This window comes from Daucus carota, chromosome 3 (genome assembly GCF_001625215.2).
Source record: "Daucus carota subsp. sativus chromosome 3, DH1 v3.0, whole genome shotgun sequence".
Taxonomy (NCBI): Eukaryota; Viridiplantae; Streptophyta; class Magnoliopsida; order Apiales; family Apiaceae; genus Daucus; species Daucus carota.
The window spans coordinates 45828634-45853213 of NC_030383.2; the positions used below are offsets into that span (position 1 = coordinate 45828634).

Consider the following 24580-nt stretch of genomic DNA (forward strand, 5'->3'; position numbering starts at 1 on the left):
CTTATTTGTGGTGATTTCATGAGAGCACCCTTGGCATGTGAAACCTATTGGTACGAAATGGCCCTGTAATGGAACAGATGGTGGTTGTGACCATCCTCAGATCCGGGTCTGGATCTGGTGTTCACATAAAAATCATCTAGCAATTTCATAATCCCGCTAAATGATATGGAATTTTATATTTTGAATAATAAATATGTTGTTCTCTGTAGCGTCTTTCGAATTACATGCCATGTATTTGAATTTATAATTTATTTTATAATATATATCAACTAAAACAAATCATATTTTACTGCGTTTAACTTGCTTATTGCGTTTAATTATGACTCATTTGATATATTATTATGGGTCATTTGACGTAACTTAAAAAATGTTTATTACTTATAAATGAGAAGTTAATAATAAGTGTAACTTTTATTTATGTGTTCGGATATGTTGTTTACAACTTATTAGATATAAAAATTATTAATATAATCATAGATTAATATAAATTATTGATAAAACGGTTATCTACATATTTGTAAAATCAACAAGTCACAAAAAATTAGGATTTTCAAATTTCTTGGATTCCACCTTACAGTTGATTTATAAATTTATTACTTCTTTGTCAAAAAAATAAAATAAATGTATTACTTCAAACGATACAAATTGCTGCTATTAATCTCTTAAATCCAGAAACTAAGCCCAGTCAAACACCCATTATCTTTTGTGCTTCTCATAATATTTTCTGCTCCAAGCACAAGTGCACAACTAACACAGCTGTTATATCGCAGAAAAGATGATGTACTAGTGGTTGTAAATTATTCGCACTCTTGATTATTTTAATTAGCTTATGAATTATGCCTGTAATTACCTCAAACTTATTGTATCATAAATTATACTACTATGACACTATGACAGAGATTGAAGCAGGTGATGGAGCATTTATGATTAATAAGCTGAAATCGGAATTTCAAATTTAATTTTAAATTAAAGATTTTGTTATATAGAACAAAAATATCATTTTACTTGCTTGATAAAATCATTCATTTCTCATTTTTAAGATTACCACTCCCGTATTCTATAGCTCTGGTCCGCATTCCCACTTGGCATCCAAATTATGGTTAGCTATATCAATCTGTTCAAGGATAAGACTGAGTTTGTTGTTACTCATCTGTCGATCTTAATGTTGTTTGTCATTGTTTTCATTACTTACCTTCAGCTAATTTTAAGTCAACACAAATACTCAACTTGCAAGGAGTAGTACTTAACAAAGGGGAACTAAAGAGGAGCATCATCATATATTTAAGCTGCCTCTCTTTCTGATTTTATGGTATGTAATAATGAAAATTATGAATATTCAATCTCAAATCGGAATTTGTAGCATGTATATTCTTGTATGATCTGTGGTTTGCTGCAATAGCTATTGCATATGAGGAGTATTGTTATACTACAATTTTGACATGTAACCTGTTCATTTGATATATTTAAGCACTTTGATTTGCTTCAAAGAATCATTGTAGTCAATACAGTATGTTTTAGGCTTACTTCCCTTGTCCGTATCTAATCCGAACCTATTGACTTTGTTTTCGGTTTTCAGGTAATTTATCTCTTACAATGCCTGCTTTCGCTCAATGTCTTAGCAGTTTGCATTTTGTGACATGATGGGCCGTTTGGATAAGCTTAATAAAAGTGTTTCTTGCTTAAATTAGAGAAACTGATTAGAAATGAGAAGTAAATTACGACTTATAAGTGATTAAACAGTTTGGAAAAGAACTAGAAGTCCTGAAACAAAAGGTAGCATTCTCAGCTTCTTGTAAGTGTTTCTGGCTTTTTACACAAACGAGTCAAGAAAAGTAGATGGCGGCTTCCTATCGGAAAATGCCGGAAGTAGCGTTTCCCAAACAGGCACGATGTTGTGGTGATTGTATATGATTTGAAATCTAGAGCTACAAGATATAAGCCGTAGATTGCATCAGCCGGAGAAATTATTGTATTGTATTGTGTATTAAATTTGATATATTGTTATGGAACATAAACCGGATGTGTTGATGGAGCGCTATGAGTTGGGGAGACTTTTAGGGAAAGGCACCTTTGCCAAGGTCTATTTTGCAAGGAACATTAAAACTGGCATGACTGTTGCCATTAAGATGATCGACAAAGAAAAGGTTATGAAGGTTGGGATGATTGAGCAAATTAAAAGAGAGATTTCAGTCATGAGATTGGTTAAACACCCCAACATAGTGCAGCTTTACGAAGTTATGGCTAGCAAATCCAAGGTTTATTTTGTAATGGAACATGTTAGAGGTGGTGAGCTGTTTAATAAGGTGTCGAAAGGAAAGCTTAATGAAGATGCTGCAAAGATGTATTTTAAGCAGTTGATTAGTGCTGTAGATTTCTGTCATAGTAGAGGAGTGTATCACAGGGATTTGAAACTAGAGAACATATTGTTAGATGAGAATGGGAATCTTAAGGTCACAGATTTCGGATTGAGTGCTCTTGCTGAATCAAAGCGTCAAGATGGAATGCTTCACACGACGTGTGGGACGCCTGCTTATGTTGCTCCAGAAGTGATTGGTAAAACAGGTTATGATGGATGTAAAGCTGATATCTGGTCATGTGGAGTGATTTTGTATGTTCTTCTGGCTGGATATCTCCCATTCTATGATTCTAATTTAATAGAAATGTATAGGAAGATTGTCAAGGCAGAGTTCAAGTATCCCAGTAAATTCCCAATAGAAGCACGCAGTTTAGTATCAAAGATGTTGGATCCGGATCCGAGTACCAGAATATCCATAACCAAGATTATGCAAAAACCTTGGTTCCAGATAGGGTTCGACTCCAACACCAGAAAAGCTGAGAAAGCAGAAAAAGAGCCTGATGTTTTCAGCTGTTTAGAGAGTTGCAGCAACTTATTAGAACGAATACCAGAACGTGACAAGCTAGGTGACCTAAATGCTTTTGATATCATCTCCCTTTCAGCAGGCTTTGACTTGTCATGTCTGTTTGAGAAGAAGTATCAAAAGAAGGAAGTAAGGATAACATCCATGCAGCCACTCGAGACCATCGTTTCTACGTTTGAAGACATAGCTAAAAAGCTAAGATTGCAACTAACTAAGGAAGGAGGTATGTTGAAAATGGAAGGGTCAAGAGAAGGTCGAAAAGGTGTCTTGTCCATTTATGCAGAAATCTTTGAGATTACACTAAATTTTCATCTGGTTGAGGTGAAGAAGGCAAGGGGAGATAGCTTGGAGTATTTGAAGGTGGTGACAGAGGACATAGAGCCAGCACTGAAAGACATTATCTGAACTTGGCAGGGTTACCTATCAAAATCTAACCAGCAGTAATAAGAAACAGTACATCAGAGGAATTATGAAATATTGTGATAATGGTCCGTTCGTTCATACGAGCTTGTAACACTTAAGTTCTGTGCATGAGTGCTTCCATCGCAGGCTTGTGGATAGCTTCCTTATCTTTATAGGAAATCTTTATGCAGCCACTATATTGTGATGTAATCTAAATAAGTTTGCAGTGGCAGATGCTCTGCCCTTGCGTTTTGAGACATTTGGTGGCCAATTGAATACAATGACAATCAGGACCCAATCGTCTATTTCGTATTTCTCCATTCATTCATCCATTGATAGGCTACCTAATCAATCAACGGAACATATAAGAGTATGATATCCCTTGAGTAGTTATATTTACTCGAAATTATACTTTGACTTGTCGAAGTTAACATATTTCTAAGCCATTCAACAAACATTGGCAGCGTTTTGGAAGCCAGGTATGGGTGTATACAATAAATAGCTTAAAGCCAACCTCTTTTTATTTCAGTTTTATCATGAAGTTGATGTTAGGAGGGTTATGGATGGCTGCCCATGGTCGTTTTACAGAAGAGCATTGGTTATGTCTCGGATGAAGGAAGGGAATAATTTACGTTGCGTTGATTTGAACTCCATGTATCTGTGGGTTCAAATCTATGATCTTAAGGCAGGAAGGAAGTTGATACTTATATTGGCAAGTTGTGGCCTCTGCTTCTAGTGATTTCGTGGGAGTTTGGAGAGATTGTTTATGTGTGCGTGTTATCATAGATGACACTAAACCTCTCAAACGCAGAATGGAAGTTAGAAATGCAGGAGGGGAGTGGGTTTTGTATATCGTTCCAAGTATGAGAACGTCCCTACCTTTAATTTGTTTTATTTGTGATGTCCCGGGACACTGAGAACTTCTGTAGTCGTTTATTTGTAACACCAGAATGAAAAATTGTTAAACCTTATTTATGGTGATTTCATGAGAGCACCTTTTGGCATGTGAAACCTATTGGTGCGAAATGGCCCTGTAATGGAACAGAGGGTGGTTGTGATTTGTGACCATCCTCAGATCCGGGTCTGGATCTGGTGTTAACATAGAAATCATCTCACAGTATCATAATCCCCGCTAAATGATTTGAATTTTATGTATTGGATAATAAATATGTTGTTCTTGTAGTGTTTTTTGAATTACATGCCATGTATTTGAATTTATGATTTTTTTAAAAATATATATCAACTGAAAAAATTATATTTTTATTGCGTTTAACTTGCTTGTTACGTTTGATTATGACTCATTTGATATATTATTATGGGTCGTTTGACGTAACTTAAAAAAATGCTTATTACTTATAAATGAGAAGTTAATAATAAGTTTAATTTTTATTTATGTGTTCAGATATGTTTTTTGATACTTACAACTTATTAGATATAAAAATTATTAAAATAATCATAGATTAATGTAAATTATCATTAAAATGTTCATCTACATATTTGTAAAATCAACCGGTCGCAAAAAAATTAGGATTTCCAAACTTCTTGTATTCCACCTGACAGTTGATTTATAAATTTATTACTTCAAACGATACAAATTGCTGCTTTTTATCTCATAAATCCAGAAACTAAGCCCGGTCAAACACCCATTAACTGTTGTGCTTATCATATTAATGTTTTCTGCTCCGAGCACAAGTGCACAACTAACACAGCTGTTATCTCACGGAAATGATGATGTACGCTAAGTCTCTAATTGACAATTAGCCGGTTTCTTTTGGGTTAAATATCAAGTTGGTCACTGAATTATTCTTAATGTATCAAGTTGGTCACTGAACTCAAAACAGTATCAAGATGGTCACTAAGGTCACCATAAATATCAAACAAGTACCTTGAAATATGAGTTCAAGAAATAAAAATATTATTTATAAAATTTTACACATTATTCTTAAATGTTACCACAACCAACTAAAAGGTTATGACTTCTAGTATTTACAATAATATATTTATATTTTATCAAGTTTATTTATTATTTATATTTTATTATATAGTTATTTTTTTTGTTTTAATTAAAAATAAATAATAAATAAACTTAATAAAATCTAAATATATTATCATAAATATTAGAAGTCATAACTTTTTACTTGATTTTGGTAACATTCAAAAATAATGTGTAAAAGTTTATAGACAATATTTTTACTGCTTAAACTTATATTCAAGGTACTTGTTTGATATTTACGGCCACTTCAGTAATCATCTTGATATCGTTTTGAGTTTAGTGATCAATTTGATTCATTAAGCCCACTTCAGTAACCAACTAGATAATTAACTCGTTTCTTTTGTGCAACTAGTGGTTGTAATTTGTAAATTATTCGCACTCTTGATTATTTTAGTTGGTTTATGAATTATGCCTGTACCTACCTCAAACTTATTGTATCATAAATTGTACTATGACACTATGACAGAGATTGAAGTGGGTGATGGAGCATTTATGACAGGGGAGGAACTCGGGGGACCGAAGGGAGCCTCGGTCCCCGCCAACTTCGAAATAACCGTAAAATTTTAATATAAAAATTTAAAATTTTTTATGATTTCTATTTTCGGTCCCCACTAAATATAAAAAAAATTGAAAATGAAAATTGGGTAAACAAATTTTATTAATTTTGTTAAATATATATCTAATCTAACCCATATTATTTTTGATGTATTATATATAGTTATTTATTAGCTAATAAAACAAACATAACATGTAAATTGTAAAGTAAGATAGCAGGGAGGGGGGAACGACTAACACATTAAGAAAAAACAGAACACTGACTTGTCTGCTTTAAACCCCCAAAACCAAAATCCCCAATTTACAAATTACAATCCCTAGTTTTATCAGTAACATGAGCAAGAGAAAAGAAATCACATCTTATTTTCAACCCAAGAAGAAGCAACCTATCTTTGAAATTGAAGCACAACCTATTCCTACTGCTGCCTCAGTTAGAGTCACTGGAGATGGAGATCATGGAGTCGAGCCTCAGATTTTCGGCGGGGCAAACAACAACTCCGAGCAACATGATGTTAATAGAGGTGCTAACTCTGATAATATTGATGAAAGTATTGATTTTAATTCATTGATACGTGATCCTGGTTTGCGGAAACAAATTGAGACTTATGACCCAAATAAAAAAGATTTAATTAGGAGGGCATATATTGATCTTGGTCCATATCAACCTGTGCAAGTCTATCCTTTCTCGGGTCCAGAACATCATCCCCGTCGATTTCAAAAATGTTGGTTTCAGCGAGCAAACGACAGAGCTTCTAATTCTGAGTACATCACTAAATCCTAGGGATGGTTACAAATCTTTCAATATAGAGAACATTTGCAAGCTAGCTGAAAATTTTTATTCAGAAGATTTTTTGGGAGATGAAAAAATTCACTTAAGGTATGAACTACAACATTATGGCTTAGATGTTCCTGTTCATCCAGATTTGAAGAATTTGTCTACTCTTGGAGATTTATGTCATGGATTGGTAACCACCGGCAAAGCTGACATGTATCCATTAGTTGATAGACTATTGAGGCTTGTCTTGACTCTTCCGGCATCTACGGCAACATCTGAACGGGCTTTTTCAGCTATGAAAATTGTGAAAACAAGTCTTCGGAATCGTATGGAAGATGAGTTTCTTAGAGATTATTTGTTGCTATATATTGAAAAGGAGATTGCCGAGACCATTTCTACTGACGAGATTATTGATTCATTTTATTCAATCAAAGAAAGGCGCGCGCATCTCAAATAAACCGGTATGTTTTCTACTTTAATCAATTTGGTCCCTCCCATATTTGAATCCTGGTTCCGCCCCTGATTTATGATGAATACGATAAAATCGGAATTTCAAATTTAATTTTAAATTAAAGATTTTGCTATATAGAACAAAAATATCATTTACTTGCTCGATAAAATCATTCATTTCTCATTTTTAAGATAACCACTCCCGTATTATATAGCTCTCGTCCGCATTCCCACTTGGCATCCAAATTATGGTTAGCTATATCAATCTGTTCATGAATAAGACTGAGTTTGTTGTTGGTCATCTGTCGATCTTAATGTTGCTTGTCATTATTGTTTTTATTACTTACCTTCTGCTAATTAGCCTAATTTCAAGTCAACACAAATACTCAACTTGCAAGATTAGGAGTTTACAAAGGGGAACTAAAGAGGAGCATCATCATGTATTTTAAGCTGCCTCTCTTTTTGATTTTATGGTATGTAATAATGAAAATTATGAATCTCAGATAGGAATTTGTAGCATGTATATTTTTTGTATGATCTGTGGTTTGCTGCAATAGCTTTTGCATATGAGTACTGTTATACTACAATTTTGACATGTAAACTGTTCATTTGATATATTTAAACACTTTGATTTGCTTCAAAGAATCATTGTGGTCTATATGTTTACTCTTGTTCATTGCCTCTCTAAGTCTTACGTTACAAAGTACTGAGATCTTCTATAATCTTCCCTCCCTTGTTTGTATCTAATCAGAACCTATTGACTTTGTTTTCGGTTTTCAGGTAATTTATCTCTTACAATGTCTGCTTTCGCTCAATGTCTTAGCAGTCTGCATTTTGTGACATGATGGGCCGTTTGAATAAGATTAAAAAAAGTGCTTCTTGCTTAAAGTAAAAAAAATGGATTAGAAATGAGAAGTAAATTAAGACTTATAAGTGATTAAGCTGTTTGGGAAAGAAGTAGAAGTCCTGAAACAAAAGGCAGCGTTCTCAGCTTCTTGTAAGTGTTTCTGGCTTTTTACACAAACTAGTCAAGAAAAGTAGAAGGCGGCTTCTTATCGAAAAAAGCCGGAAGTACTGTTTCCCAGACAGCAACGATGTTGTGGTGATTGTATATGATTTGAAATCTAGAGCTACAAGATATAAGCCGTAGATTGCATCAGCTGGAGAAATTGTTGTATTGTATTGTGTTTTAAATTTGATATATTGTTATGGAACATAAACCAGTTGTGTTGATGGAGCGCTATGAGTTGGGGAGACTTTTAGGGAAAGGCACCTTTGCCAAGGTCTATTTTGCAAGGAACATTAAAACTGGCATGAGTGTTGCCATTAAGATGATTGACAAAGAAAAGGTTATGAAGGTTGGGATGATTGAGCAAATTAAAAGAGAGATTTCAGTCATGAGATTGGTTAAACACCCCAACATAGTGCAGCTTTACGAAGTTATGGCTAGCAAATCCAAGGTTTATTTTGTAATGGAACATGTTAGAGGCGGTGAGCTGTTTAATAAGGTGTCGAAGGGGAAGCTTAATGAAGATGCTGCAAAGATGTATTTTAAGCAGTTGATTAGTGCTGTAGATTTCTGTCATAGTAGAGGAGTGTATCACAGGGATTTGAAACTAGAGAACATATTGTTAGATGAGAATGGGAATATTAAGGTCACAGATTTCGGATTGAGTGCTCTTGCTGAATCAAAGTGTCAAGATGGAATGCTTCACACGACGTGTGGGACGCCTGCTTATGTTGCTCCAGAAGTGATTGGTAAAACAGGTTATGATGGATGTAAAGCTGATATCTGGTCATGTGGAGTGATTTTGTATGTTCTTCTGGCTGGATATCTCCCATTCTATGATTCTAATTTGATAGAAATGTATAGGAAGATTGTCAAGGCAGAGTTCAAGTATCCCAGTAAATTCCCAATAGAAGCACGCAGATTAGTATCAAAGATGTTGGATCCAGATCCGAGTACAAGAATATCCGTAACCAAGATTATGCAAAAACCTTGGTTCCAGATAGGGTTCGACTCCAACACAAGAAAAGCTGAGACAGCAGAAAAAGAGCCTGATGTTTTCAGCTCTTTAGAGAGTAGCAGCAACTTATTAGAACGACCAGAACGAGACAAGCTAGGTGACCTAAATGCTTTCGATATCATCTCCCTTTCAGCAGGCTTTGACTTGTCATGTCTATTTGAGAAGAAGTATCAAAAGAAGGAATTAAGAATAACATCCATGCAGCCACTCCAGACAATCATTTCTAAGTTTGAAGACATAGCTAAAAAGCTAAGATTGCAACTAACTAAGGAGGGAGGTCTGTTGAAAATGGAAGGGTCAAGAGAAGGTCGAAAAGGTGTCTTGTCCATTTATGCAGAAATCTTTGAGATTACACCAGATTTTCATCTGGTTGAGGTCAAGAAGGCAAGGGGAGATACCTTAGAGTATCAGAAGGTGGTGACAGAGGACATACAGCCAGCACTGAAAGACATTGTCTGAACTTGGCAGGGTTACCTATCAAAATCTAACCAGTAGTAATAAGAAACAGTGTCTCACATCAGAGGAGTTATTTTAATAATAAAACACAATTACAAAGTATGTTGTCGGAGTCCATACATTAAAATTACATCCTAAATTATTGGACACTATTTTTACTCCTCGTGTCCTACTTATTTTTATACTTTTTCTCGATGTTCGACACGCATTTTAGGACTCCCATAAAGTATAGTTTTATAATTTATTTTTAAAATTTTCTTTTCTGAATATCAGAAATAGAAAATTTTAAAAATAAGTTAGAAACCATACTTTACAATAGTATTAAAATGCGTGTCACGATTCCGTCTTCTAATCGAGGGGAACATAGATAGTATCATAATCATAAGACATTTTTTATGATATTGTTGGACTTGCTATTTACTCTACACAGGGTTCCGATTTGTTAGAACCGAAACAACCTAACAATCTTAGAGTATATCCATTAGTATCCTAATGGATTCCCTAATTACATTATAATAAATTCATATTTCTAGTAAGTTATTATATTATATTCAATAACAACTCCAATAACCATCCCTACATATGTTTTATATTATTATTATAATACTAAATTCAGAATCTATTACTAAAGAGATAATGCGAAAAAATTGAAAAAAAATTATAAAAAATGTGGAAAGTGAATATTTTATTATTAAAAATAAAATAGGGTTAGCCAATAATGAGAAGACGATCCAAACATTTTAGAGAATGGTTAGAATTTTATTAAAGTTGGGTTTTCTATCATAATTCTCAAAATTATTATTTAGACATCAAATAACTAATCTATCGATAATACCATATTCCTCGAAAATTTTATTGTTAAGAGATCAAATAGCTAATTCCTCAAAATTAAAATTATTACTATAAAGATAACAAATAGCTAATATATCAAAGATTATCTTAGCGATATAAGAGCATCTCCAAAGATATAGACATATTAGCTACATCATTCATTTGGTATCTACCTAGTTGGCATCATTAGAAAATATGTAAAATGTGAAACAATCAAACCATTCACCCATTAACAAAAAAAATATGAAAAATCATTTGATGAACTATATTTGTTGAATCAATGTACCTTTTATGTATAATTTTACCTAATCAAATTATACATAACCCTTTTGGAGAACATGTCTTCCCTGTCAGCAAAAATTTTACATTATGAGTATAACTAATGATTATAGCCAACCATTTTACAAATCTCCCTTGGAGATGTTCTAAATGCTTTAATCTCATCTCCTTATCAGTAGACTTCCATTTAAATGCAATTTGTAATGATTTTAAGGCATTTGAAGCAAATAAGTGCTCCAACAATGTACTAGTGGTGCCTTAAAACACTAAGACATCTAACAAGGGTCTTATGTTTGAGACACCACTATGCATGCCTTAACCCATTTCTATCAATAAAAAAATTATTTTCATTTTTTTTGAACACATCTCTCCCCTCTCATCTTTTCGTTTCTCTCCAATAATAAATCAAATATATCACTTTTTAATAATAAGGTACAATAATAAGACATATTGTTGTTGATATATGAGGATTGTGTCCAAGAGAATGATGTCCTAAATCAGCAGAATACCAGTTTTTTACTATATTTTTAAGGCACCTGCTGTTGTTGGATTTGTTCGTGGTAGATTCTAGATCTTTTAATCTCATCTCTATCAGCAGGCTTCCATTTAAATGCAGGCAAGTAAAAAAAAAAAGTAGATTTTATTGGTATATTCTAGATCTTAAAACATTTTAAACACCTAGATCCCTAAATAAAACAATAATCTAGCATGATTAAAAGTAACCTGTTTGTTTATATTAAACTGAAACCTGCTGATTTCATGAATATTAGTATATTTAGCTTAAAGGAGACCCTTCCAATTTGATGAAGAAAACCATGTCATCTTCCACTGCCAGAAAATCTATAAACCTAATCCAACCAAAATATCCCAGCATGTCAAACTCAGAGAATAGGCTTACCTCACATATCCAGTCCGCTTGGTTCCATAGTATTTCTAGACTTCGAGTACAAAAACTCGGTATATTCCCTCTATTGCCTTGTACATGTATATTTACTCGTGCTATTTTAAAATAAGTGTTCGGTTTAATTATTTAAGTTTCTCATTTGTAAGTAAAATAAACGCAATTTTCAAGGAAGACGGACCAAGATATTATACCAAAAAAGCTTGATATGTTACCTACTGCCTCCTAGCACATGCCTTGCACTAGCAAGTCATATATGCTATTGCAAGTAAACCTTCCCTGATAAACTCAAGGACGATATATTGGATCCAGTATTCTAAATCCCAGACAAAAGAGGAAACCTTTTTCCTTTCTTCTGAACAGGAAGTATATTTAACAAGTCCACTATTAGTTCTCCTTATCCTTTTAACATCCTTTTTAATCATATGACCAAATTGATTGTACATCCAAGCTAGAGTGTACACCACCAACAGGAGACCTTGTGACCACGGAGGAGTTATTGCTTGTGCTTACACCTGTGTTCTGCAACGTCCAATCCACACTGCCAAGAAAATTCTATCAGGTCCAGATCTTGGAAACAGAAGAAAGAACATTACTAGACAATTAAATTGACACAAGTGAAGGATCCACAATTCTGTAGATATTAGGTTCTACTCTACTCTATACTATATTATTAAAGCTAAACATGCAACAGTTTGATCATTAGTTTGTAGTCCAGTACAGTGCATTACAACCGTTATATCACTTAAATCAAATTGATGAGAATCGTTAGATTGAATTTTCTATATTTCAATAAGATGCTACTAAAACTTTTAGATTCGAATCATGTCAACATATATAATGAATTATTAATTTAAACACAAAATTAATAACTATTAATATACATTCGTGCATCGCACGAGTTATAGGCTAGTATTAAAATAAACAAGAGACACACTCCCACCGTTAGTGTTACCTCAAAAGTACCTAAAGTCATAAATTACTTATAAGCGTGTTGTTTGAATTTTTGTGTAAAGTATACGCAACTTGTAAGTTAAATTCTGAAAAGTAAAAGTTATGTACTTATTTCAGTTTAATTTTAATTACACATTTTGACTTCATAAAGTAAATTTAATACACCTTTAAAAGGTAACTCTAGTACTTCATTGTTATTTTGTTATATTAAAATGATCTACACTGATAGTAACTTGTAAGACAAAATATATAGCACCTGTTTGGGAATTAGCGGTTAGCTGTTAGCGGATTGAATCAGATGTTTTGACTAGCTGATTGAGCTATTTCTCGTAAAGGTATTTGGTAAATAGCTGATTAATTAGCTTTTTCTTACACAAACCAAAACCTCAAAGTAGCATTTTCAAAATTAGCTTTTTGGATCCAAACCTCTATTTCAATCCGCCAACTACCAAACACTAATTTTAGCGGATTCGAGTGGTCAAACCTCTAAAACGCCTCAAACCTCTGATTTTGCGCCAAACCTCTAACTTCCAAACAGGGCCATAGTACTTTTTACTCAAGAGTGACAGAAGTAACTTTTTAAAGTAGTCAAACAAAACCTTAAAAAAGAAAGTTGTTTAAAACAAAAATGAGACACTGTGTCAACGATTTTACTGCAAACTCTGTTTCTTTTTTACTTTTTACTACCCCGGCCTATCACATCAAATTTACTTATTACACATCACAAACTTAAAGCTTATACTACAAGATTAAAACAAAAGAGAGCTCAATAGGCAACAATGAACAAACCTAAAAGCAAAAAAACATGTAACACAGTGATGTGATATTAAAATCTAAAACACGGTGCACAAAGGCAACTAAGGGCAATCTAGTAATATTGGTTTGTCATCACCCCAAACAAGAACACCGCCCTAATCGCAGTTTCATATACGCAGGCGGGTAATCGCTGAAGTCCACTTATTTAGAATTACACAGACCTCAACATTAAATTTATTAAGAACTTGAGAACAGTCTTTTCCTAAGTTACCCGGACTCGTGTACGGGTGTCGGACACGGGTGCAAATCCAAGTGTCAAACCCTTAATTTCTTAAAAATTAGTATTCATGGATATGGATCCGAAATTGGACATGGGTACGGGGATTCAGCATATAACTTACATATGTGATATTACATTTATACCTACATTTTATATATTATAAAGTTACTAGGGTCTTCTACTAATATGACGACATATACTAATTGCTTATCTTATAATTTATAGCATAAATCAAAGAATAGCATGGAAATAGTAATTTATAGGCATCCCTTGCTAAAAGCAAGTTATTGTGAGGCTTTGTAAATCATCTTGAACTATATTGCTGGAAATCGAAGTGTTCAGTTTTCAATTGAAGGATCCGACCCAGATCCCATACCCACACCCATGTCATGTTCGATCATAGAGATGACAATTCAACCTGATCCGATGGATATCCAACCCATACCGACCCGTTTGGGTTTTACCGAACCCGAATTTTCGGGTTCCGGGTTTGGGTTTTTTTTGAACCTGAACTAGTTTCGGGTTGGGTTTATTTTTGGTCATACCGCCCCGAACCCGACTCGAAAACCCGAAACACGTTCCAAACCCGAATATATATATATATATATATATAGAGTTAAGTTCTATGGAGTACATAAAAACATTGGAGTATTGGAGTACAAATCATAATTTTTTAGTTTGATCCTATATAATATCTTTGATTATCCAAATTTTGATATAATCTGTCATTTATAAGTTGTCTTGCACATAATTGTCAATTAATCATTAATATCTTTCAACTTCAACAAGTATTAAGATTATTGTTCTGCTTATTAGTTATATTGCAGAACATAGAGTCCTATGATTTATAAAAGTAATTATTCTACCATTTGATCACGATGTTTATGTTGCAGAACATAATGTGCAGGTTGTCAAATATTTACAAATATTATTGGACAAAAAAAATTGAAATTTAGATGACTAAATTACATTTTATCAAACTTTGTACTCCAATACTCCAATTTTTTTTGTACTCCATAGAACTTAACTTTATATATATATATATAAAATCCAAATTATAAAGAGTAAATCTAAAACACCTCACAGACTCTCTCACTTTTCACTAATCGTTCATGCTGTTCCTGCTTCCACTGGACCAAACCTATTTCACATCTCTCATCTCTTGCAAGCCGTCGTCAAGTGCTACCACACCAGTATTATTACACCAATGGAAAAATGATTAGGAACTAATTCTCTAGCCAGGTAAAGCAGCCTTGTAGTCCGTAGATATATTGATTCAGTAGTTCTCGGGTTTATGATTGTTTGGTATTTGGATTGAGGACCGGTGTGCCTTGATCTTGTTTGTTGTTTTCTTCGTTTAAATTGTACTAAATTAATTGTTTTGGCTTCCGAGACTTTATTTGGAAATCAGCTTTACATGGTTGCTAAACTTAACATTGTGAAGTATTCACCTATCTTGACATGGGTGTTGGCCTTTATTTCTGAAACCCGTTCCGACCGACCCGATTACCATCCCTATCCGGTCAACACGGGTATGAGGGCAAAATTGAAGAGTCCGGGTAACATAGGTCTTTTCAAAGACAACACGGATTGAAGTGGTCGGACTAAATTAACAGGAAGTGCTATAGAAGTATATGTTCTAAATCGAATTTGAAGGTGCGTGAACTCTTTAAAATCTTCTTCAGAACACAAGCTTAATCGAAGTTATGTTACTTGGACTTAGGTCTGGAGTGATGAACACAACACATATCCTAATATTGGACTCATAATTTTTAAGAATTAAGCACATGGGGACTTTGTCCTGTATTTTGACACGGGTACATGGATGAGTCATAATTTATTAATAAACAGGTATATTAGACAAAATTTCCAGAATAAAAAACAACTCATGTAAATTTTTTTTTTTTTTTGGAACTTTAAAAGTTAAGCATCTTACATCAGCTTGGTACATGTAAAACTTGATCTAAAATTACTCAAGTCTTTGGTAGCTAAATGTTACTACTGCACTAGCTCCATAACATTTATAATGAAACCAACAAATCCATTTCTCATATCCTCAGGATATGTAAGATATCAACATCACAATGGGGTGGCATGCAATATAAGTTGTGATACCCTTGTAGTTTTAATGACCACTCTGTTAGTAAGCTAATTGGCTGGCAATAATAGTATCTAACATGTTTAACAATTAATATGGACTAAAAATAACATGATTCTATGTAATATTAATCGTGCAAAATATATATACATGATTCTATTCTTGATTCTATAATATTTCATATTAATAATTTGGATGAGTTTGGATGTTAGATTTCGTATATTATTTTTAATTGGTGTTTAATTATAAAATTATAATATTAACAAATCATTTTTTATGAAAAATAAAATGTTATGATAGTGTTCTTTGTTGTTCTGTTTTTAAATTGTTCTGTTTGGAGTGCAACCCATATATATATATACATATATATATATATATATACATATATATATATACATATATATATATACATATATATATATATATATATATATATATGGGTCGGGTTCCAGATAGAACCGCTTAAACTTAGAACCTTAGAACCATATTTAATAATCATTAAATGAAAGTAATTTGAATTTGAATGTGTGAAATTAATTAACGTATGAATGTGTTTTAATATAGTACATATTTAAATATACATTTCTTAATCAATGCACATTCTTAATTTATATTTGATCATTTCAACAATAAAAATACATTTAATATTTAATTCAAATATCTCAGTAGTGTGATTCAATAGAACTCCAAAATACGAAAAACTGGAGTGTGTTTTGATATTCTATTATTGTCTATATGTACTAGAACAGAATTTCGTGTTTTTTAATATTATATGAGCCAGATATGTACTGCATCAGAATCTCGTGTTGTGTAATATTATATGAGCTAGATATGTACTGCAGCAGAATCTCGTGTTTTGTAATATTATATGAGCTAGATATGTACTGCAACAGAATCTCATTTTTTGTAATATTTACATATACTGCAACAGAATATCGTATTTTGTAATATTATATTATTAAAATTGATTGAGAATCACATGTTATAAGTTTGATTTTCATTTATAACAAAGTGCATATATATTAACCGATTATTATGGTGATTAGGTAGTAGTTAATGATTATTATGATTTGTAGTAATGATTTACATATAAAGATAAGATATCTTAAATAGCATTAAATTGTAATTTATATTTATATAGTGAGGCAGATCATGACCATTGAATTCAAATTCATCTGATGGATGTGTGTGGTCCTAAGTTCTAATTTTAATATTGTATCTAATTTGAACCTCACCATATATATATATATATATGGGTGGAATCTGGTACAAACTTACAAACTTTATGCGTTCAACACATATATAATTTGAGTTCAACATTTTTTAACATATTTTGTTGAAAATCGATTAAAATTGTGTTCGAGAATTACATAAACTAATTTTTCAATATAAGAACTAAGTTAAACGTATTATATAACTAATATTTATGTTTCTAGACCCTATCCAAAGCCTAGAGGTATAGTTTAAGTATCTTTATAGATATATTCAACACAATGATAATTAGTGTTCTACACCCGATGTTGAACCCTAGTTACAAATGTGTTGAATGCACGATTTACTTATGCGTTATTTTTAAAAATTGTGATGTTTATTCAAGAATTTTCGACCTGGATACTTTCTATAACTAAGGATTAACACGATGGGAGAATAAAAAAAATCAAAAAAAACGTTTGTAAGTTTGTAACTTAAAAAAGTTTTTATTTGATCATATCCCTATATATATATATATATATATATATATAGGCAATTGCTCAAATACAAACCAAGAGAAACCACCCCTAAAGGACATTATCCACCCTCTATATGCCATCACCCGCCCCTATATGTCATTACCCACCTAGGGCTAGGACCCACCCTCACCCCCACTCAATTCACCCTGGGTCCACTAGAGCCTCGCAAAGGCTCCGGACAGGGCTTGAACAGGCTCCAGACAGCCCTAGGAACCAAAACTTGGTCAGCAAGCTTTTAATAACTGGTATCCTTTTAAAAATACAGTAGTTGGCCAATAAACCTATTCAACTCTAGGTGTGCATTCTCAAGTTGTATATTAGAATGACCCTGACAAATAGGAGTTAAGTATGATAAAGGTTACAGGTCCAAGGTTGAACCAACAATAGTAAGAGTGGCTTGAACTCTCAACTCTGAAGAATGAAAATATACGGTAAATTGGCAATGTTTCGAGTTTAAATGAATGTAGTTTATAACACTTAAATAAAAAAAAGGAATTAAACATTTAGATAACTTAGAGATGGACTGCATAGTATTAAAACATACTAAACTGAGTGTGTTTCAATTTTTTTTTCTACCCTATACAAAGTTTTAGAAGCTAAATTATTCCGGTTGATACCTTCAATAATATCTAAGACGCACAAATTAAGCTTAAGAGCAGTTAGATTAGTAAGGAGTTTAATAAGATAAACTTACTCGCGCCAACGATCAGCTAGAGAAAGCTCAAAGGGATCATTAGTTGCAGACCCGTTTGGGCTCTTACAGATCGGCTCATTCTGAATAATTACTTCCTTTGGGTTCATAGAAAAATTGTCTTCTCTACCCAATGCCGGTCCAAACAAAGTTTCCGGCAACCATGGATCATCAGTACAACCAGAGATCGAGTTACCATATGTCCTTCCATTATGATAACTTCCGGGTAAAAGGTTCTGTGGAGCACCAGAACGGATTGGCTCATCGCTTTTAAAAAGTGAGGCCATGGTTTTCTGATGAAAGGGGCTTGCAACGTTTTCCTTGTTTGATCTGATTGAGTCTGGTGACAAAAGCCAACTTGCTCGACCACCTAGTAAACCTCCATCCTGACCGAGAGGAGAAGTATTCCACATCTGCCATGTTCCATTCTCATTTCCATTGCACGAACCATTTATATGAGTATTCTGCACATCCTGAGCTTTAGGGGTAGTTGGGAAAGGAGGAGCAGCATGCCTTTCATCATGTAGTCTTAAACGAGATAATGGAGATTCAATTGGTGATGGCCAAATAGCTTCAGAAGATATGGGTGTACTTTTTATAGGGTGAGGCTTCTCCAGTTCCATGTCCGTTACAAAGCCAAGGTCTAACTGAAAATCATCAAGAGACTCTGAAACTGGCCCCAGCAGGGATACTGGATCAGGAACATAGCACGGGTCTTCAAATATGTCAGACTCCTCTGGTAAATATTCAGGAAGAGCTTCTCCAAACAAAGGCAAATTAGATTCAGCTGACATCTCAATACCTATACTACTGCTTATTGACCCACAGGAATTAGTAGATAAAGGAAACGGGGATGGCAACCCGAAATTAATAGGATTGTCATATTGTTGCGTTGTACCTATGTGATTTAAAAATGAGGGACTCGTAATTTCTGATTGAGACTTTCCATTTGGTTTGCTTATTACTGACGAATCAGAGGGTGCAGGAACAGTTGCTGAACGAATAAGCCATGGATTCTTTGGGGCCTCATATGGTTGAGGTTCAACAGGCACCTGTCACAGAAAATTAAAATTTAAATATGACACATACACATTTTCTGCAATAAAGAATACACAGCAAATTTATTTGTAGCAGCAATATCCATGAATCCTTGGAAAACATATACTATGTTGCTAACTGAATGTACAAAAAGTGTCTTAAATTTCTAGCTATCCTTACTCCTGCCAAAGCTTTCTCAATCGCAAGACTTAAACAACCTCCATTCAAAGCATACCTAGGGCCCCTATCCAGAACTCAAGATATAAATTTTTTTGTTACAAACATCAATCGGATAAGAGTTCTGAAATAAATAAAGTTAAATAGCCAAGCTACCACATAGTATCAGCATGTTGATTCGTAAATACCAGCAATGCCCTTTTTATAGTAATCACAAGCTTTGATAACTTTCTATTGTTCTAAATTACAACTATATATTTAGTGAATATTTTCATGTCACGTTCTAATTTACCGCTTATTTGGTTTCATGATACAATCAAACTTAAATCCAAATTCCAGATATAACAAATGTGAGGCGGTCTGTCATCTAGATCCGAGCTGTTAACTCAGGAAAAGAATTAACTAGAGTATGTGGTAAGACTTGGAAGCATGAAAACGGGTGCAGGGGTGTGTAGTACGACGATACTGAAATTCGGCAAATCTAAAATTATAGGGATTTGGGTTGGGGGGCTTCAGCGTATATTAATATATTAAATATATATGTAGTACATATGTAGTACATATATTTCAAGATCCATTAAATTTAAACTAAATACTCAACTAAAGAAGTTCATTATCCTTAATAATATGTCATTATTACTTGCCAACATAACTGATGTATTTTAACGTACATAATCGACTAAGATTTTAAGTATCTACATTACTTTCTCTCACTTGTGGGTTAAAGAAGAATCCCCAAGTATGGGTGCACAATGCGGAAGCCAGCAAGTAAGTCAATAATCCCTGCTTCCTAGGTGGTATACAACAATAATAATAAAAAATAGCGGCCACTGATTTTCTATGAACCTAGAGCAATTACTTCATTCAGTTACTGTCATTCACGATTCTGATATCATTCTCTTGGATCGACACCTCTGCCAATGAATCTAGTAGCCAAAAGGTCTTTCACGATTAAGATTTACCTATATGTTAACTGTTTTTAGTTATGAAAGTTGGACGGTAAATAAACTGTTAGTCTGTTTTGGGAAGACTAAATCTAATATTTTTATTTATAATCAAGATTTTCTCATTTAGTACATAATTATTTTCTGCCAAAAGAGCATTTCCCACTTACTTTAAAATAAATGGAGTTTCTAAAGGTGGAAAATATATATTTCTTAAACAAACTTAACATTTCAGATCACGAGTAAATCCTTCAGGGTCATGGATTCCTAACTATCAGACTATCAGTCAGAAGGCTAACAAGTCATGTCACTATATATCAAACATACCAATTTTCAGAGGTAATCATGTGATTACGGTAAATAAATTAGGCAAGGAGCCAAATGCTTAAACTTCACAAGTTTATGAGATCTACTAAAATTAAGATGTATTTGTTACAAAATCGAGGATAAAGGGGAACTAGGAAGTACATTGCTTCCTACAAGCGATCATAATTTCTTCAAGGATGCTTCCAATTCTACCGAAACAGATTATAATATATAGTTCAACCAGTACACCCAATAAATGGGCTACACCAGCAAATTCTTTTGCCGTATTTATGGAACAATATATATTTGTCACCTTTATTGGATGCTTCCAATTCTACCGAAACAGATTGTAATATACAGTTCAACCAGTACACCCAATAAGTGGGCTACACCAGCATATTTTTCTGCCGTACTTATGGAACAATATATATTTGTCACCTTAAAGTGACAAATGCTTCAATTTCAATGGTGCACTAATGGCGGATTATTTATATACGAGCAACTCTGTTATCCGGACTCTTCGATTTTGGCCTTATACACATGTCAGCCGGACATGACATGGGCATGGGTACAAGATCTGAGTCCGATCTTTCATAGTGAAACCGGACACTTCATCTTGCAACAACCAAAATTTAAAATGAATTTGAAGGCCTTACAACAACTTGTTCGTAAAGAGCAAGGTCCATATATGACCTTTTCTATGTTATTCTTTGACTTTATGACACGGATATGACACATATAACGTGTATAAGTTTTATTGGTAGAAGACACTAATCACACTTACTTTTTAGTATGGATCAAGGACATATAATTTTCACTTATCTTAAGTTTATATTCCGAGTCACCGCACCCATGTCCGATTTCGGACTCACATCCAAAAATCTTAATTTTCAAAAAGTAAGAATCTGACACTTGGATCCGCACCCATGTCGGACAAGTGACAACCATACCCATGTCCGGGTAACTAAAGATGAGCAAAATGCAGAAATGAAGTTGATGAACATGCTAAATGCAGATATAAAGTCCTAAAATAAATGAGTTGGTCACAACTCACAAGTGACGAGACTATATGAATGTAAGCAACATTCCTGTGTATACATTGGTCAATATAGGTGCTTGCCAACTACACTCCAAAACAGTAAAACTATAATACTAGAAGAAAAGTCTGATCTCAGACTTGCTTTCACAACAGACATAAATCTAATTTTGCATGCATGATAACTAAGATATAATCAGCTATATTGACAACATAAAAGATATGTTGAGAAAGATTACTTACAGGATGGCTGACGTTCTTATCTTCACTACCGACATTCAGTTTCGGCAATGAACGCTCCGGCTGAGATGTTTCTCTTTTAGTTACAGAAGTTTGGTAACGATCGCCATAAACATTAGACTTGTATGCAGCTACAGAATTTATGGTACCCTTTCCATAGGAATTACCTCCAGCTGCTCTTGAAGGGTACAGGAATGCGCTCTTCAAATTATCAAGGTTTTTCGTTCCAGCAAGTTCACGGCTATAATTGTTTGTCAGAGCACCCTTATTGATATCATTGTTAAAAGACTTTGCGGTATGTACCATAGATCTCTGATGATTTCTACGATCATTCTCACACTTCCTAATCTTTTCACTATCTCTACCTGCCCTTCTTTCCAGCTCCTCGGCATCTGAGTTGCTTTTACTAGATCCTCTGTCTCTTTCAGTCTTTCTTTCATGTCGCTTCTTTTCTGTTTCTTTTTTAACAACTTTTTCCTTAGAAGGAGTTGCCCCTTTTCTACAATCTTTTTCAGCATCTGTCTTCTCATCTCTTGATCTCCTACGTTCTTCTATTAACCTAGCAACTTCCTCTCTTTGCTTCCTATCTTCTTCATCCCACTGTTCCTTCGTCAGTTTAGCTTGTCGCTTCTCTTCAGCTTTCCTGCGAGCTTTTTCTACTCTACTCTCTTGAAAATTTGAACCATTCTCACCTCTATTAGCCATTTTCCTGCGCTCTGCGTCAACTGATGCATCATCTCCGGATGTCCCGACTCTAAATATCTTTCTCCAAACCCACATTATACTCAAGAAAAAAGCAGTCAGTGCTCTGCAAGCAAAAATGAGAGCATGAGAATAAGATTTTTCAGCTAAACAATGGTCATCTCCAAAAAAAATCCGTCCACCATGCTTCCGCCTACCCTTGCCAGGAAAAGATCCACCAACCCAATTTCCATTATCTAACCAATCATGACCACACATCCAACCACCACTATCCGACCAAACCTTCTCATTCAGCATCCTCCCACTCTTCCCTACCAAATCTTTCAAAATCCCACTATTTGATATCCCCAACCCCGGCGGCACAGGCAAATCCAACACCGGTCTCTTCGAAATATGCCCACAATATGAACACATAAACTTTCCACCACCCGGGTTCTGCTCCCTATACGGAGTCAAACAATTCCTGCACCTCCTGGTAGCTGTCTTCCTAAGTTTCTGCAACTCAATAGCCTCAAACCTCTTCTTCTCCCTAAGCCTAGCATTCCTACGTACACGCCACGCCGACAGCTGTGGCATCAAAATCTCATACCAAAACAATGTGACCAGAAGCACAAACACACAAGCCAACCTGGGAGACGTAATCTCAAACCGAAAAGCTGGAGGCAGCAACTGAGACAGTGCCCATAGTCCAATAAGTGGAATCACTAACCATGGAAGCATGGTAGCAATTCGTCTCGACCACTTCTGAATTACGCAGAGTATACACATTATCCTCTAACCCCCGCCCACACCTATCTCTCTCCCCAATCTCTCTCCCTAATCTCTTTCTCCAGTTATATCAATCCAAGAAATTAGGGCAAAAGATAAAATTAAATATATATATATAATATTATCAACAATCTCTTCAAATTCCAAACCCTAGGAGAGACAATTACAGCATCAAAACCTAGTTTCAATTACAGAAAATAAACAACAATAAGATAAATAACAATAAATAATTGTTAGAAATGGAGAGAATTAATTAGGGTTCTAAGGCCTTAATTTTGGGAGCTTTTTGTGAATATTAAAATTAAAGTGAATAGATAAGAAACAAAAGACTTACAGATGCGAGAGTAAACAAATCGACGACGGCGATTGACGGTGGCGAACGCACGGAGGAGAAGTCACGGTGACCGTCTATGTAAATATTTTATGTGTTTTATAATTGTGTGAAAGAGAGAGAAATAGATTTACAGATAACGAGAGATTTATTATTTTTATTTTAAGGAAAAAGCCCAAATGGAACCTTAAATTTATTAAATTATTATTATATGATAATATTTGTAAATATTTTAGTTACTCCTATTTTTATGAATGGGTGTGTGACAAACCAGGGGAAAACTCAACCGAATAATGGTTCGTTTCAACTCCTCTGGATAACTTGTATTAACAAGAGTTAAGAGTATTAAAGGGGGGCTAAACCATAAGTCATAACTGGGTTTAAGGTTTTTCTTTTCTTTGGAGGGTTTGTAGTTCATATCAATAAACATGTTTAGCTTTGGTCCAGACTACATTGCAAGTTGCAAATTAGTTAATGTTTGAACTTCATATTTAGGAGGGAGGTGCATCTCAATTAATTACGTGATAATTTTTCTTAAATATTTAGGTTTTTCTCACGTAAATTTTTAATATCTTTAATTATAGAAGAAGAAAACAGTATTGATACGATTATAGATCGTATCATGAGTTTACACCGACTTGGATCTATGTTGACGGCGTTACACATACAAGTTTGATGGAATTTTTTATATATTATCATACTCTAAATATAGGTTATGTTGAATATATCATCTTTTGATACCAATCTACAGTATTAATTTTTATTTTTTTTTGACAAAATCTACAGTATTATTTATCTCAAATGAATATGTTAACTCTAAAACTAGCTCATGAATTAATTGATTCATCATAAGTTTACATACATATTCCTTATTTATTAAATTACCATAAAAATATATTTTTTATGAGAGTTACAGCAACGACATATATAAATGAAACTAAACTCGTGGTGATAACTGATAACCAATTTTGTCGGATATTT

At 33.9% G+C, this 24580-nt stretch overlaps 3 protein-coding genes across 5 annotated transcripts; 2 read left to right on the top strand and 1 right to left on the bottom strand.

The window, feature by feature from the left end:
* The first annotated feature begins 1112 nt into the window (after positions 1-1112).
* On the top strand, positions 1113-4250 carry LOC135146739 (CBL-interacting protein kinase 18-like). The gene is made up of 2 exons (XM_064089050.1): positions 1113-1309; positions 1577-4250. Exon 2 carries the CDS (start codon positions 2004-2006, stop codon positions 3282-3284), a length of 1281 nt encoding a protein of 426 aa, XP_063945120.1. The 5' UTR covers positions 1113-1309; positions 1577-2003; the 3' UTR covers positions 3285-4250.
* A 2674-nt stretch (positions 4251-6924) lies between these two features.
* On the top strand, positions 6925-9701 carry LOC108214159 (CBL-interacting protein kinase 18-like). 3 transcript variants are annotated; one of them, XM_064089052.1, is made up of 3 exons: positions 6925-7065; positions 7835-9538; positions 9576-9701. In XM_064089052.1, exons 2-3 carry the CDS (start codon positions 8263-8265, stop codon positions 9614-9616), a joined length of 1317 nt encoding a protein of 438 aa, XP_063945122.1. In that variant the 5' UTR covers positions 6925-7065; positions 7835-8262; the 3' UTR covers positions 9617-9701. The 3 variants fall into 3 exon arrangements, with proteins under 3 accessions (XP_063945122.1, XP_063945121.1, XP_017241473.1); XM_064089051.1 differs by lacking the exon at positions 6925-7065 and adding an exon at positions 7246-7527; XM_017385984.2 differs by lacking the exon at positions 6925-7065 and adding an exon at positions 7246-7527 and having other exon boundaries at positions 7835-9701.
* A 2010-nt stretch (positions 9702-11711) lies between these two features.
* LOC108214158 (uncharacterized) lies at positions 11712-23858 on the bottom strand. The gene is made up of 4 exons (XM_017385981.2): positions 23603-23858; positions 21802-23446; positions 18061-19109; positions 11712-12089 (listed from the first exon to the last, which is right to left on the bottom strand). Exons 2-4 carry the CDS (start codon positions 23266-23268, stop codon positions 11966-11968), a joined length of 2640 nt encoding a protein of 879 aa, XP_017241470.1. The 5' UTR covers positions 23269-23446; positions 23603-23858; the 3' UTR covers positions 11712-11965.
* Positions 23859-24580: the final 722 nt, after the last annotated feature.

Excerpts from the sequence above, each read along its gene's own strand:
- LOC108214159 (XM_064089052.1), top strand. The coding sequence starts at position 8,263 with ATGGAACATAAACCAGTTGTGTTGATGGAGCGCTATGAGTTGGGGAGA. Across the intron at positions 9,539-9,575 it reads AGCACTGAAAGACATTGTCT|GTAATAAGAAACAGTGTCTC; the intron begins GAACTTGGCAGG and ends ATCTAACCAGTA.
- LOC135146739 (XM_064089050.1), top strand. The coding sequence starts at position 2,004 with ATGGAACATAAACCGGATGTGTTGATGGAGCGCTATGAGTTGGGGAGA.
- LOC108214158 (XM_017385981.2), bottom strand. The coding sequence starts at position 23,268 with ATGTGTATACTCTGCGTAATTCAGAAGTGGTCGAGACGAATTGCTACC. Across the intron at positions 19,110-21,801 it reads ATAAGAACGTCAGCCATCCT|GTGCCTGTTGAACCTCAACC; the intron begins GTAAGTAATCTT and ends TTTCTGTGACAG. Across the intron at positions 12,090-18,060 it reads CTAGCTGATCGTTGGCGCGA|TGTGGATTGGACGTTGCAGA; the intron begins GTAAGTTTATCT and ends TTTTCTTGGCAG.